Below are 15,897 nucleotides of genomic sequence, written 5' to 3'. Positions count from 1 at the left end.
CATTTAGATTTAGAAATTATGGGGCACTAAATTAATTTCATAGATGACAGGATGAAGATAGATATAATATAAAGATGTGGAACAGAACTGGGACAGAATAACATAAATTTTTTTCTGAGTTGGGTTTTGGGGTTTCTTTTCCTTTTAAAGTGTCATATATCTCCTTCTTACACCCAAAAAGAATAAGCACCACTAGCACAGTGATTTCAGGTTTGCTTCTCTGCACATTCAGAGCCAGAGGTTCAGAGCTGTCCCCCTCTACATTTATGTAGGTGCTATTAGCCTGGTGACTTCCCATCAGCTGCAAGTGAGCACAACAGATGTGCAACCAAGCAAAAGACGACACCAATGAGTCAAGGAAAAATATAGGGCATTTTTCTTTTATTTCACTAGTCTCAAGCCATTGTGTGATAGGGATGAGCACAAGGAAAAGCCTGCAGGGTCTAGAGAGAAGTGACATCCCAGCACAGACATAGTAATTGCGGAGCCTCAGAGATTTAGATTATCACTGCAGTGCAGTGTGCAGGGACATCTATTCAGTAATGATACAAAAGGCAGTATTGTTCCACTTGACTTGCACATGCTCTTCTTCTCCTGGAACGAAACCCTCTCACTATTGATTCACCCACCTTTGTTCAGCTTAGAAGAGCTGAGAGTATTAGAACATGATACCAAATAGCTGCAGGTCATATTTAATGCACTTTACTATGATGATTATCTGCCTCAGAGTCAGAGTGAATTGCAAGCATAATTCACATTTCCTTTTTCAGCCACTTTTAATGACTCTTGGAAAATTCACAAGTTAACCAAATCTGGTGTCTCAGAAATTTCAGAATTGTAGTACAGAAAATGAGGTAGCACAAACCCCAGCCCATTTGTACTTCATTTGATATGAACACTGAGCAGATATAAAATACAGCCCTTGTCTGGAAACCTTGAGTCATTGGTGTTAGAATGCTAATGTTTGCTACAAGCCTAACCAAAGGTAATACACCAGGCTCTTTTCCCCAGCAACAGGATATTGTACTGCACACCTGGGACTAAATGGAGTTGTGCCTTCTCACAGCAGCTCTGCTTTTGGCCCCTGGGAATGTCACGAGAGTTTCATACTGTTCTGAATTCCACCTTTTTTTTTTTTTTGACCTGACCTTTTATGCATTTGATAAAGCATATATAAATTTATGTAACTCTGTGTGAGACTAATATTCTGAAACAGGAATGTTGCTTTACTAAAATACATTTTCCCATATAATTTCAACAAAAGTATACTACTCAGATAATCTTGTTCTGCAAACTTCAACAATTCTTTGCTTTCTTCTGTTTTCTAGTCTTTTTACAATACACGAATTAGTTTCCTATTCACGCAAAAACCACTTTGTTCTATTACACTTGATTGATTAGACTGTTACAGTTTTCCAGGTCTACACAGATGTAATAGCATTCACAAAAGAAAAAAAAAACAAACCAACAAAACCAACAAAAACTAATGGTCTGTCTTGGGAACAGGAAAACTTAATTTAGCATAACATAACAAGGTTTATTTCAAAGATCCAGACATCACTGACAAACTCTCCTTTACATTAATATCCATTAGGTCAGATCTCTCTGAAGGGAAGATTATTAAAAGGAACATAGGAAGCAAAGGAATAAGACAGTACTTTTAATTAATTAGTCAAACATATCTTGGTGGTTCTGCTGTTATTCCAAGATGTAAAACTGGCCCTTACACTGATGTGACATATTTCAGCTGAAAAAAATCAACACCCTGTTGATATGCTTATGGTGTGCAGTGGATTATGTGCATTATAAAAAGGAAAAAGTCTTCACTGAAGCACATATTTTGACATATTTTGACTGTGTTTGACATCCCAGGCTTTTTGTCTTATTCCTAAAATTTTATTTTGTGATGAGCTTACATTTTGAGTAGCTCATCATCAAAAATTCCTGTAGCCATAACTCAATAAAGCATCTCACTCTATTCAGAGAATATAAAGGGAAAGTACTGTGACTTGTTCATGGCCTAAATCACTACAAAGAATGATTTCTGGGCGTGAAAAGCTCCTTAATTTTGCACATGAAAGCATATCAAAACAGTATCAAGAGGCTGAAGCTAGACAAATTCAAACTGTGGATTTGCAACACTGAGGATAATTATTTCAGAAAAAAAAATTGTTGAGATGGTTCCTTCATCATTTGAGTTTAAAAAAAAATCCTAAAAATTACTTTTCATTTTGAAAGCTGTGTATCAGCTGAAACATTTTGTGTTTGATGAAGTATTTACTGGATGAAATTATATGATATACAGGAACTAACACTATATGATCATAATAGTCCCTTTGATCTTAAGATACATGAATCAATACACTTTTTGCTTCACCTCCTCTGTTACCTAGAGAGATGCTAACTCTCATGGCATCAATAACAGGACCACATGCCTAGCAGCTGTGGCAAAGTGAAATCTGAGACACATACCTAAGTTGTCTCTAGATAATCCACTTTGCTCTCACAATCTTGAGAAAGCATTTTAACTGGATTAATGCTTTAATGTCCTGCTTTTAATGTCAAGTCAGTTGGTCCAAAACTGGCACCAGAGCTGCGATAGTGCTGTACCTTGCCAGGGAACAAGGATCAGCAGAGTGATCTGGGATGTGCTGCTGGGGAACATAGCTAAGTAAGGAAGGAACATGGGACACAACTTTTTGCTATGGCAAATGTCTTGGATGCACAGATGGAGCATGTCAGTAACCTACAGTGCAGACCTGAAACGGTCTGCAATTTTATACAGATTGCACATATGTTCTTTTGTGGTATATACATGCACATGTATGCATACATCCAGCATATGGATATGGGCTCTCATAATCCCCTTGAAAAAGTGAAATCACAACCTCGTGATCTGCTTGCCTGGAATATGTTGCATAAGAGGCAGAAGAATTATTCTGCTTTCTGAAGACTCCAGGAACAGTTTCTGCAGGTGGTGCGTTGGCCATGCTACTGCATCAGACCCGGGACAAACTGATATAAAACTGACAAAATGTCTTCAAATCAAAATCAGTCTGTTTCTCAGGTGAATTGTAGTTCAAAAATCCGTCTCCTATTCTTCCTGAAAAATCAGATTTTGGTAGTGCCCTCAGGCACTCCTCTGTGACAGTTCTGCCCATATTCTCCAGCTGAACAGCAAATTGTCACCACTTGGCAGCATGGTGCTGTAAGGGCTCAGTAAACTTATGGTAATACAAGCCATACACAGCTGTTACTAGGTCAAACTTCGAATTTGTCAGCATATCAGCGCTTATGCACAGTGTCTGGCATGGGGACACACTGCACATATTTGCTGACAGCAATAAGTGCAGAGTGTCTGCAGACTCTGCTGCAATAATAAGCTGCATTTCTACAGTGTTTTCCTTCAACAGCTCAGTGGTTGACACCACTGGTTTTGGAGCTCTTAAGCCACGTATTGCCACGCAATTGGCACTACTTTATAGAAGAAGAAATTGCACCGGCTAGGTTGGAACCTGTCCACTTCATCCAGCAAGTTTGTAGCAAAGCTGGAACAAACATTCAGTTGATTCAAGTCCCAAGCTTTTGCTAGAATGCAATAAATAATTTTACTTAAGTGTAATAAAAATGAACAGGTTTCAATTACTTCAATGATAAATGCAGAAAGGATGTGATTTAAGGAGTGACTATAGAGCTGTTGAATGGTAAATAAGGACACACTGCCACAAGTTGGTGGAGCAAAATACAGTATGGTAGATAGAAAGATGAAAATATGATAAACAGAGTTGATTAAGCATCACCTGACACTCTACTTGCATATTTAAGGGAGTGCTGGCAGCATCAGACACATGGCTCTCAGCCACTTTGATTTGATGCCACATGGTTAATCTGAAGCCAAGAGCATCTGACCAAAATAACAGGTACACTGAGTTGGGAGTATAATTAAAAGTCAAGCAGGCCTCCACAGCTGAGGGAGGCAGACAAATGGGAGCTGATCAAAAGAATATGATTAGTTTATAACACCAAATAGGAAGCACCAGGTTTGTTTAGTACCAGCATTATTCTGGTTTAGCTGGAAAAACAGTCTTGGAACAAGCTACAGCAGTTTTGTCTGAGTGAGTCTACAAAAAAACAGAGGTGTGAGAAACTGGGTGAAACTTCTCGCTTACCTGTTGCAGCTTGTCTGCACACAGATTGCAAGACATCCTCAGGGAGAACATCCCATTTTCCCATGTGCTGGCGCAGGGTGTTGCTCACCATAGTTCCCAGTCCTTGCAAGTACCTCTGGGTGTTATTGCAATAGAAATAATAGAAGCTCATTATAAATGATGGAGAATAAACAGCAATAGACATTTTAATGGATTTTGCTGCAAAGCAGTCACGTACTGTGTTTCCATTGGTAAGCACAAGTAACTCTACAGACAGATTGCCATCTAGAAATTGCAAGGTCATTACCACTAGGTGTTCAGTTTCTACTGGAAGTGGTAACACAGGTTTCATTTCTGCATTGAATAAAGGGATGGACACACAGTAGAGCCTACATCTCTGCAGGCAACACTCCTGGCTTTCCATCAAAGGCACAGAACACAATAAAGTTATTTCACATGAGCTTTCTGGCAGGCAATTTACACCATTCAGGGTATCTAGTGAGGGAAAGGGCTCATTTCACCCTAATGGACAATTAAAGGACTTGTTCTGTGAATTAGTAGCAGGCTCTTCTTCCATGCAGGAAAATTTTGCTTTGTATATGATGCTGAGAAACAGAAAATGTGTTTCCCATAAACCTTCCAAGTCCATAACAGCTATACATAAATCCTGGGTTTAAAAGGGGACCTTATAAAACAAGTTGATAAATGCCTTCTGAAGGAGCAGGCAAGAATGGGAATGTTCTCTTTGGGGCCATGTGTATCAAGGCAATGAGCCCTTGTCAGTATGTTGGCCTGGGTTAACTATTCAGGGCTACTTTTTCCCTGCCCACAAAGAACAAGATAACCTTAAGGTGACACAGTCAATGGTGCCAGCTTTGTCATAGATAACACTCATGCAATTTTGCTTAAATGCCCATGAGCTGCCAGGTAGAGCTCTGCATCCTCATCCCCCATATCTGGCACAGAGCCATGACCAAGACCAATGGCTGCAGCAGGACTGAAGGCATACCCTGCTCTGTTCATCTGGCTGCCAGGGTACAGAGGCCACATAAAAACAGATACTTGTTTGAGTTTCAGCATCTGCCATTACACAAGATTTCAGTGTTTGTTAATTGGTCTTCATACCTACACCACTTCAGCTTGCATGTGCAAAAAGGCAGCACTCAGAGATTGCACTGGAGTAACAATGTGAATTTAGCCATTTAGAGATATTTGTAAGAGAGTTGGCTAAATATTAAAATACCACTTCTTCTCTCTGTGCTGTAGGTGGTAGACAAGTGTGATGTTATGGACTTAATTATTTAAAGTTGTCTTTGCAGTAGCTTCCCTCTTACTTGTTCCACATTGGTTCTCTCTCAGCTCCCATTCTTAAATGACTTATTTACTATGTAATTTATACAGAAAGAAAATGCCATTTCTGTTCGGTCAGTTTTGCTATCCTTAATTTTTTTTTCACAAGCACTGAAACAAGATTCTTGCATTTTTTTACCTTGCCACTATGCCCACTGAATTATCTGCTTAAGTGGAGTGCCTGGAAAACATGGCAACTAGTTCTCCTGGTTCTAGGATCACACTCCATGGTCCTGAATAAATTTGTTATTTAGGACATGAAAATTAAAATGCAATGTAACTTTAACTACTCTAGCTTTGTTTGGCACTTGCCAAATGCCAAGTCCTGCATTTAGGGTGGAGTAATATCACAGAAAAAAATACAACATGGGTAGTGGCTAGATGGAAAACAGTTTGGAAGAAAAGAACAGAGTGGCTGGGCGAAATGCTGAACATGAGTCAGAAAGCTGCATCATCAGCAAGAGGGTGGTCAATAGGTCAAGGGTTAGGGCTCTTCCACTCTTGGGGACATGGCAGACCACTGCTGGAGTGCTGTGTCCAGGTTTAGGCTCCCCAGAAGAAACAAAAAAAATCCCAAAAAACCACAAACAAAAGCCAAACAAATAAACAAACAGGAAAAAGGAAAAAAACAAACAAAAATATACTGACATACTGTACCAGAATCTATTTTACTGCCAGGGCTGCTGGAGATGTGAGCTGTGTTTTCTCTGCCCGAAGCAGAAAGCTGGCTCTAGGGACATCTTGCTAATCGCTGCAGCTACCAAACGGGAGCATGTGTGGAGAAGAAGGAGTCACACCCTTCTCAGTCAGGCACCATGATAGCCTAAGAGGCAACAGCCTCCAGATGTAAAAATCTTGTTAGATACAGGAAAGACATTTTACTCCAAGTGTGGTCACTCAGTGGAAGAGTTTGTCAAAAGAAGCTGTGAAATCTCCATCTCCGAAGCTATTCATAGCCGGACAATTCCCTGAGCCACCTGCTCTAGCCGGGTTCTGCTCTCAGCGGGAAGCTGGACTACGCGACCCCCAGGAGGCTGCCGAGCAACACGCCAGCCCGTGATGCTCTGACACCCAGACTAGTCTGCGTTCCTGTCAGCAGATGGCAATATCAGCTAAATTACATGTTTTATTCTAGCACAGCAATGCGCGTTACCTGTCTGAGAAGGCAATAAATTGTCTCGGAAGGCAATAAAGAGGTGGGGAAATCAGAGACTGCATGGACAGGAATGACTGCTGTTACTGTGCCCCCTCCCAGCCAAGTCCCGAACTGACCCCAGAGTCCAAACAAGCAGAGCCCAAGGTAACGGAGCCCAAACACGCAGATAGCTTTGCCAGAGCACAGCCGGCACTCCCAGAACTGCTGATTGCGACAGCGGTCAGGCCACCCGGTGCCCGCACCCCGGCAGCGGAGCGGGCAGCGGCCACAGCCCAGGGACAGCGGCCCTTGGCCGGGCAGCCTGAGGCTCCCGATCCTTGCAGCTGACGCGGGGCTGCGAGACCAGTCCTTAGAAATCACCAATCAGTGACTTTGAAGCCAAATTAAGAAGCTTTTGCCAAATCCAAAGGCTTTAAAGGCGACTTATGATATTTACAAAAAACGCGATTAACACTCCCGCGCCCGGACGATGCCGCTACCCGGTTGCCGGTGCAGCTTGGGCGAGATGGTCCATCCCGGAGGGGCACGGCTGCCCTCCCACACCGGGACGAGCTTCCCGCCGAGGCCCCAGAGCATCGCCCCCCCGTGTCCTGTGCGGCGCGGAGCGACCCTGCCGTGACGGCCGCCCCACCCGCCACCGCCGGGACGGGCCGTGCTGGAGAGGCGGTACCGAGGGGGGAGGCGGTGCTGGGGGCGGTGTTTCTGGGCAGGCGGTACCGAGGGGGGAGGCGGTGCCGGGGGCGGTGTTTCTGGGCAGGCAGTACCACGGAGAGTGTTCCCGGTTCGGCCGTGCGGCGTGAGGCGGTGCCGGGGGCGGGCCGGCGGTCGCGGTTGGCGGCGGCGCTGGGGCGGCTCTCGGCCTCTCCTCGAAGGGGCTGGTAGCTCCGCCCGGGCAGGCGAGAGCGGCCCGTCCAGACTGCGCTGGCGCGGCTGCCTCGCCGCCCTCCTCCTGTTTCCATCCGCCGCCGCTCGGTGTTGCTGCCCACAGCGCCTGCCGGTCATCCGCGCTCCAGCCCGCGCCGCCATGGGGACCCCTCAAGGCAGCCCCGGCCGCGGCGGCCTCGGCGTCCTTGTCCTACTCCTGCTTCTGTCGCCCGTGCGGGTGAGTCCGTGGAGTGGGGAATGCCGGGCCTCCCGGCATCGTGGGGAGGAGAGGGAGCGGCGGGTGGGCAGCGGGATCCCGCGGGTGTTGCCTGGGACGGGGGGAGCCACGGTGTCCTCCGCGCATCCCGCGGCCGGGAGTGTCTCAGGCGGCGGGGCTGGATAAGGGTGCCGGTGTCCCGGGTTAGGCCCTCGGGCTCGGGGCGGCACGAAACTGAAACGAGGTACCGGGGTGTCCCCTCCTCGTCCCCGGTGGGGCTCGGTCCCCTTCTCCCGTGCCCCTGGTCCCCGTCGGGACGGGGCTGACAGCCGGTGGCACAGCAGGCCCGCCGGGGAGCAGCCGCGAACTTCAGCCACTGCCCAGTCCCCGTCCCCTGCTGTCGCACCCGGCAGCGGCAGCCCCCGGGATGCCGCGTTCCCGTGGCGTGCCCTGGTTATGCAATGCCCAGTGCATGTGAGTGGCCACGCAGTCACATGCTCGGCAGAGGCTTGCAGATGTCCTCCGTGTCTGGTTCGCTTTGCTTGGAGTGTAACTTAGCTAGGTGACGGCTTCTTGGAAGTAATGATCTGTGCGGAGTGAGAGCTACGGTTTATTCATGTGCCAGTAGTAAGACTACATATTTCCATAAAATCGAGAGCTAGAGTGTGTTGGACTTCTTAAGAGCTTTAGGGAAAGATATGGTAAAACATTCACTCCTCTCAGTCATGTTTTGTTATGCTGTAGTGCAAGATAGGAGCGGGATACTCCACATTCCTCTGCAGAAACAAGGAGTGTCTTGTAAGCCTTAGTGGTTGGCTTTCTTCCCCTCTCTACCTACACTGAAAACATACTTTCTAGGTCAAGTTTTATGATTAGCCCTTTTTAAACATAGGAGTTTGTCATCTTGTGTGTGTGCTGTTCTCATATCCTCTTAAAAAAAAACTTTTTTAAGAGCTTGAACATAAACCGAGGAATTAATTCTTTTATTACCACTGGAGAATTATTTTATTACCACTGGAGAAGGTGAAGTTAGTAGTGACTCATGATCTTCATGTGAGTAAATAAGGAGGCTTCACCCCTAACCAATGCACCTTTATGTAATGCTTTTTGGAGGGAGATCTCATCTTCTTCCAAATTGTAAGGAAATGACAGAATGCTTTCCTTATCAGGAGGATACTGACCTACAGGAAACTTGAAACAAGTTCCCCAAATAATTAGGGGAATCCTTGTAGAGGCTTTGTGGTCCCTTGAAGTAAACATTGCAAAACCACTCTAACCATGCAGATCTCAGTTGTGTACTGTAAGAAGGCAGAATCTGGTTTTATTGGGGATTTTTGCCATTAGGTCTTATTTACAGCCCGACACTTCACAAAGACAGCCCTTGATATCTTTCAAAGAGAAGCTGGTCTTTCAGTTAGACTGAGCCTATATAGTGTTAGATGCTTGCCGAAGAGAAGCATTGTAAAGGTAAATTGTTCTCTCCCTCAAATGTACTGGTGGTGTAATGGTTTTGTGCTTTCAGTTATGATGTTTGTAATCCAGAGTGCCATATGTCATTTTTTTTCTGTTTCAAAGCAGTCGGTGGACTGGAGTGGTGCTTCAGCTCACAATTCTTCCATTACATACGCGTTCACAATAAACTTGAAGTGTTCAGCCTGTATCTTTCACTCCAAACAGTGGATGGTGCAAGAATCGTGCCAGCTATCCATTACTATTTTATTTTCTTATGAATGTCCTAATGCACTAGATGGTATTTCTGTGGTTAATGGCCACCATTGAAATTGATCTTTGTGTAATTGTACTAAAACACAAGCTTATTAAGTCACTGAGTAGTCAAGGTTGGATATGGGTTTCCTATCAGCAGCTGGGATCCCAAACCGTAGGTTATATTTTCTGAAATCAGTGATTTTCTGAAATCTCATGGGAAAGTGTTAAGTGCTGCTCATGCCACGTGGTCTGCAGTGTGGTGTTATCTGACCTTGGACATGAAGTTCTGAAATGTCTTGTTTGGAGCAGTTTCCTTGTCAGGGATGGCAATGTAGCTCCAGAACAAGACAGTAACCACTTCACCTAAATTACTTCCTGGAAAATCAGGAGTGACTTGTTCAGCCTTTCTGGATGGAAAGTGAGGAAGCTGCCTTAGAAAGGGGAGAGATGACTGAAGGGAGTGACTGGTAGAACTGAGTAGTACCTATGTGGGCAGTAGCCAAAATAATCCAGGTGTTGTGCAGTATTATTATTGCTATTAACCTGCAGGACATCAGAGCTGTTTTGGTGCAGATGGACTTAGTTTTTAGACAGGTGCTAGCTGGGGGCCCTGCACTTCCTGATCATGCGTGCCTCCTTGGGGGTAACATCGGCTTGGAGGTAACACAGATACTGGATTATTACTGTTACTGCAACTTTCTCTTCCTACTTGACTTTGACTTTACTATGACATCTATAATGCGCTTGGACAACTCCAGAACTGTGGCTTGCTTTGCCTGACCAGGAGTAGTAATGATTTTTCCATCTGAAAGGAAACAGTCTCCTGCTGGTGAGCAAAGGAACAGGAGGAGCTTGGCAGACAAGGCATGGCTCTGAACTGGCTGCCTCTGAACAATTTACTGAAAGAGACAAAGAATAAGAACTAAACCTGTAAAGTTTCCTTTATTCCATGGTTCTCTTTCCCCCACAGGAGGGGTTGTGAGATAATATGCAACTTCTGGGGCAGATCTTTGAACTTGACCGGGTCACTTGTTTCCATAAACGAGTTTTCCCATTTATTAAGGGTGCTGTAGTATTTCTTTAGAACTCTCAACCTAGCTGGCAATAGCAAATATTAAGGGAGTGCAGGGGAAGAGTGTGCTCTTTCCTGGATTGATCTTTTTGCCCTGTAAGATCCCAGATGCATCATCCTAGATGAAGGAAAGGGAAACAGCTGTATCTGATGCTCTTTCTATACATTAGTAATCCTAGTTTGAAGAATCAAACAGTGTTCACTTGTCATCTGGTATTTGTAAGACCACAAACAGTTGCTGTTTCTGTGTACAGCATCATCATTGTTCTTTGTCTTTTTAACAGCTATGTATTCATTGGTGGTGATGGCAGCGAATGCTGCTGGAAGCATCAAAAATTATCAGTTTGTTTCAACCTGCAGTTGAAGAAACTTGGGCTGAAGTAAATGTGTTTATGATCTGTTGGAATACACTATTACAAATTCATGATAATGCCTAGGAACCAGAAAACTCTTAACAGAACTTTTGTAGAATGTTCATACTTGCTCATGTGCAAGTTCTTTGAGGACTTCTGGAGCCTTTGCCTGAGATGAAATTTCTCTTCAAACTGACTAAGCTTGCCAGAAATAGGAATACAGTTTTCTGAACTCTGAGGATGTACTGAGGGTTAGTGTTCTGACAAGTGGTTTCTAAGATATGCTAGAGGCAGGAAGGAACAGCCTTAATCTAAGGTTATGTTGCTGTTGCTTTATGAAGTACTTAGGAAAGTCACATTTTCATATATGAAGTACTTAGTCATGTGATCTTAAAAGGAAAACAAGCAGAAAAAAACCCATGAACTGAGCCCTGTGTTACTTATGGAGTATTTTAAGTATTTTATGTATTTTTCCTTGTTTAGAAGACAGCTGTGTTCAACTTAGCATTTCTCTGTTACTTTTGGGGCTATGCTTTCACCCACTTAAGAAACTTAATACTCAGGTGAGCAGTTATCTGACCTAGAAGTCTGACTCTGCAAGGAAAAGCTTTGTTAACTATGACTTATTTACAACCACACTTACTCATCCCTATCTTATCCTACCCTCACAGGAGCATTCTTCTGAAAGAATGGGAAGAGTAAACTGCTTGTTTTACTCTGTAACTTAATCTAGCTTTTATTGGAGGGTTTTCAGGGGGAAAGAACTGTCAGCTCTATCATATCTGTGGTAGTGAAGTAGTTACCTAGTTACTTGTATCCTTGAATGCTGCCTCAGCCATAGGAGAGACCAGCCCTCTCCCGTATTTTGGGGCTGACTCAATGGTAAGCAGGCTATTAGCTTACTAATGTTCAAGAACTGTGTTGTTCAATTTAGGCTGTTGATGTCTAATGATTTGGTGCTTTTTAGGCTTAGTAACTTGGTTCAACCATTGTAAATCAAGCATCCCCAAAGTTTACTGGTTCAGGGAACAAACTCACACTTTGATTAGTGAAATCCTGCTAGGTCATGGCATAAATGTAAAATCTTAAGCTGTTTCTGAAACTGCATTCTTGGTGTTAATACTGAAACAGACTGTTGAGACTTGCAGTTCTAGACCTAAGTGCTCTTCTAATAGTTTAAAGCAGCTGATCTGTTGAGCTTTTCCTTAAACAGGCTGAAAGTTTGAGTGGCAAACATTGTTTTTTCTATTGTATGTTTTATTGCTGTGGAACTTCAGGAACGTGATTTAAAATTCTTTATCCAAATTCAAATGTAAGCTAATACCAGGCCAAACTTCATCTTGCTTTATTTTTTTTTTGTAGTTAGCTGGATACCTTTTGGTACATTACCAAGTGTCATGTGCAAGTAAGTTGTTTGATGTTCTGTCCTGAAAATGATGACTTCTTTCTTGTAGGTAAATTTATAGACATAAGACAGATTGTATTTTGTTTTCTATCCATGTAACTATAACCGAGGAACTGCTGCCTTGAAACAGAGATAATGTTTTTAAAACAATTGAACTATCAGTCAGACTGACATGGTAGCTCAAGTCTACTCAAATTTTTCTGTTCAAGAGGTGCCCTGATAAGTTTTTTGTGACTGTTAAACTGCATTACCAGTTTTCCCACACATTCCGCTCTGATAGAAGCTAATTTTCGCTGAAGAGTAGGTTGATGAGTTTGTGCATTTTAAAAAATAAGAAGTGTTAGATAACAAGATGTAATGAAGCACAGAAAGTTTTTTAGAAAGGATGATTACAAACCATTCCAGACTAAACATGGAAGCCAGCTTGATACTGAAGAAATAAATAATCCTTTTCTCACGGGCATTGCAAAGCAGCTCCAAATTCCTTGTCCTTGTGAAAGAATAGTAGTGAATCTGTGCTTCCTCTTGAAGAGATAATTCACTTCTAGTGCTGGTACAAACAGAATCATTTTCACTGCTAGTAAATTGTTTGCTATTAAAACTGGGGAATATAGGTGTGAGGAAGCAGAGTTGAAGGTGATGACTTCTAAATTTGCATCAAAATAGGATTAACTTGATGCATGAACAAATTTACAATGTAGTTTTGAGAAATAGTCTACGAGTTCTGGAAGTTTGACTTTTTGGCTTATGCTGGTGTTAAACGTTCAGTGTTTATAAGTGCAAACTTAAGGGGTGTTCTCCAGCCTCTATCATAGAATATGGTAACACTTAACAGTTGGTTGTGGGTTTAACTAGAAGATGTGCTAGAATAGACAAATGAAAGGGTGATCTAGATGAGTGGCACTTAAACTGACTTTTAGACCTGGCTTGCAGTGAGTAACTTTGAATTGGCCTATGTTGCCCTGGTTTGGTTAAAGAGGAAACAAGTCTTGAGTTGGGTAAATTGGTGATGGTTATTGTCCCTGATAAACAACCAACTACTGATGTACTTTTTGAAGAACCGTCAGTGTTGTTCAACACAAAAATGGATGTTATGGAGGTGATCTGTTTCTGGGTAGCTCTTGGCTATTGTCAGGACAGCCCTCCAGGGGCCTCTCTGGTCAGTAAACAATAATATTCATGGTCAGGCACAAAGAACAGCAGTCTGTCCTTGCAGCAACAACATATGGTGTCTCTAAAATGCTAAGTCAAGGTTGTTCAGGAGATCAAAATAGGTCACTTATCTCTCAAACTGTACTAAGCAGACTCCCAATCAGAGCTGGCAGAAGTGTAGTAAATGTTTGTACCGTCTGCTTTCTGCTTGCAGCCCATGTGGTAGGAAAACTTTGGAGCTGTATTAAGGCTTTTGTTGTAAATAACTTGTTATTGCATTAAATGTTTTAATTTTCAGAATAAGTATTTTGGCTTAGTATCTTAGATGTCTCAGTGTCAGTACCACTGAACAAAAATAAAAGGCTTTCAAGGTGCCACTGCCCTTTTTCAATTTCTTTTATGCACATAATAAAGAAAAAATTTCCGAATTTTCAATAGTCTGTTAAATTAAAACATCTTTAAAATTAGGTTTTTTTCTTAGCACTGTAATCCCATTTAAATGTTCCATGCTTAGGCTTGAAAGTGGTGATGGAGGGCATCCTTTGAGACTGTGACAATATGCATATGGAAAGTGCAGAGCTCTGAAGTTCTGTTTCAGAATCCTCTCTGTGCTGCTGTTTGTTCAGTCTGTCACTGTAATGAGTGTTCAGGAAGGATCAAAAGGTGGCAGGAGGAACTGAAATGGCACATAAGCAATGAGTTTCTTCCTATGTGCACTGATTCATGTGCTCTAATGTGACAGTTTAACCCACCAATTATTTTGTTTTCTTGCATGGACAAATTATTTTCTAGTTGAAGATGCTTTTCAGGTATTGATTTAGGTTTTTCGTAAGTAACTCTTATACTTGATCTTAACTATAGGCAGTGCACTTCCTGTTTCTTTAGTGGTCAAGGGAGGGTGGGGAGTTGAGCTGAAGATCAGTGGTGATGTGCACCATGTCAAAAACACCTGCTTTTGTTAATGGGTGCTTTATGCATGCTGATGTTTTAATTAGCAGGAAGTTATCTGATCTGGACTGCCAATGGCTTTTGGAGTAGTAGCACTTTAATTCTACAGTAGCTGAGATATTTGGCAGCTATTCCTTGCAGTTAATCATTTATTTTGTTGGTTAGGTCCTTCCACAAATGTGTGTCTGGTATGGAGAATGTGGAGTTGCTTCTGGAGACAAGAGGTACAACTGTGCTTATGATGGGCCACCAATAGCACTACCAGAAGATGGCTATGACTTAATGCAGGTGAGCTTCTCTTGGAGGTTTGCTACTAAAAAAAATAGTTCTCCAACAGTAGAATTCTGTATTGGGTTCTGTTGGACCTGTGCTATTACCTCTCATCCTAACCTGATGAGAAAGTATACAGATTCTCTGATTACTCAGGTCCAACTGGGTTAAGGTAATTTACCTCAATTTCTTTTCAGAGATACCAAAACTGTCCAAAATGTGATTAGGGGCTGTCACAGACAAAAACCTTAAATACAAGATTTGTTCACTTTCTTGCATGTTTTCCTCACTGGTTTGACCACTCTTTACTCAGATTGCTTTTTTGAAGACTCTCCCAAGATATATGTTCCACGGCTGTGCTCTTCTGATCTCTAAAGGACAAGACTAAACTATTTTCCTTCAGATGATCATTCCCAATAAAGGAAGGTGTTAACTAATACTTGTTCAAATGGGGCAAATTTGGACAAAGTTAGCTGTGCCTAGTGAGACTGTATTTCCTTACCTGGGCTTCAGCCACCAAAGTGAATGAACCCACAGTCAAAACAGAGTTTATATATTTCATGCACAGCGTGGGATATTGCCAGATTTGCCTTCTGGCACGTGATAGTTCAAAGCTTTAAAGTGTGAAATAACCACAGAGTTAAACAATTGTTAGACTGGTGACAGGAGTGACTTCATTAAATACGTAGTTGAGCTAACTATTGTTGTGTATTGTTTCTGAAGACTTAATGTACAGTTCTTGTATGTTACTATCAGTTATACTTGTGTCAGCATTTGTCTCTTCTATAAACTGAACATGAAATACCTCTTCCAGGTAATCAGTGATTTTATGGTTAGTGGCTTGCCTTCTGGGACTTTAAAATCTGATACTATCCAGAAGGAGTACTAGAGGATAAGCTGCAGGAATATTTTCAACTTGGATAAACATGCGTTGTCCTCTTAGCAATAGGCTCTCAAATGCCATTATCATTCTATATATAGACCCTGGTGACTAAAGATCATCTGAAGGAGCTTTTCAAAAGGAAGTGCTGCCTTGAATAAAAGAAGTGAAAAAAGTGATTCTTCTCTCCAGTCTCTGAACAAAAATCTTGTTTGCTGGACTGTTTTTCTCCTATGCATCTCCCACAGCAACAGCTACTGTGCTCTGAAATATGCTGATGCAGAGCCCATGATTATAATGAGTTCTGAAGTCTTAAGCATGTTTTCTTCCTTTCCTCTTGATCTCAATGTTGTTTGTTGTTTGTTTTTTTTGTTA

The 15,897-nt window shown here is 42.6% G+C and overlaps 2 protein-coding genes across 3 annotated transcripts in view; one reads left to right on the top strand and one right to left on the bottom strand.

Moving 5' to 3' along the window:
* The window catches only part of LOC131576349 (serine/arginine repetitive matrix protein 1-like), a 26,189-nt gene extending 18,533 nt beyond the window's left edge, over positions 1 to 7,656 (bottom strand). The window contains exons 1-2 of one of the 2 annotated variants that reach the window (XR_009276963.1): positions 6,156 to 6,165; positions 4,170 to 4,284 (exon numbers count right to left, since the gene is read on the bottom strand). Coding sequence is in view for 1 of the 2 variants with exons in the window: in XM_058832955.1 (XP_058688938.1) it covers positions 7,102 to 7,656 (555 nt within the window). In the remaining variant the exon portion in view is untranslated. Of the gene's footprint in view, positions 1 to 4,122; positions 4,285 to 6,155 lie in introns of those variants that run through there. The other variant, XM_058832955.1, reaches the window with a different exon arrangement.
* NPC1 (NPC intracellular cholesterol transporter 1) overlaps positions 7,539 to 15,897 on the top strand; it is a 26,250-nt gene continuing 17,891 nt past the window's right edge. Inside the window, exons 1-2 of the mRNA XM_058832948.1 lie at positions 7,539 to 7,756; positions 14,538 to 14,660. Of these exons, the coding sequence (XP_058688931.1) occupies positions 7,679 to 7,756; positions 14,538 to 14,660 (201 nt within the window). The 5' untranslated portion in view covers positions 7,539 to 7,678. The remainder of the gene's footprint in view (positions 7,757 to 14,537; positions 14,661 to 15,897) is intronic.

The sequence above is a fragment of the Poecile atricapillus genome, chromosome 2 (genome assembly GCF_030490865.1).
Source record: "Poecile atricapillus isolate bPoeAtr1 chromosome 2, bPoeAtr1.hap1, whole genome shotgun sequence".
Lineage (NCBI taxonomy): Eukaryota > Metazoa > Chordata > Aves > Passeriformes > Paridae > Poecile > Poecile atricapillus.
This window is presented reverse-complemented; position numbering and strand designations above follow the sequence as displayed.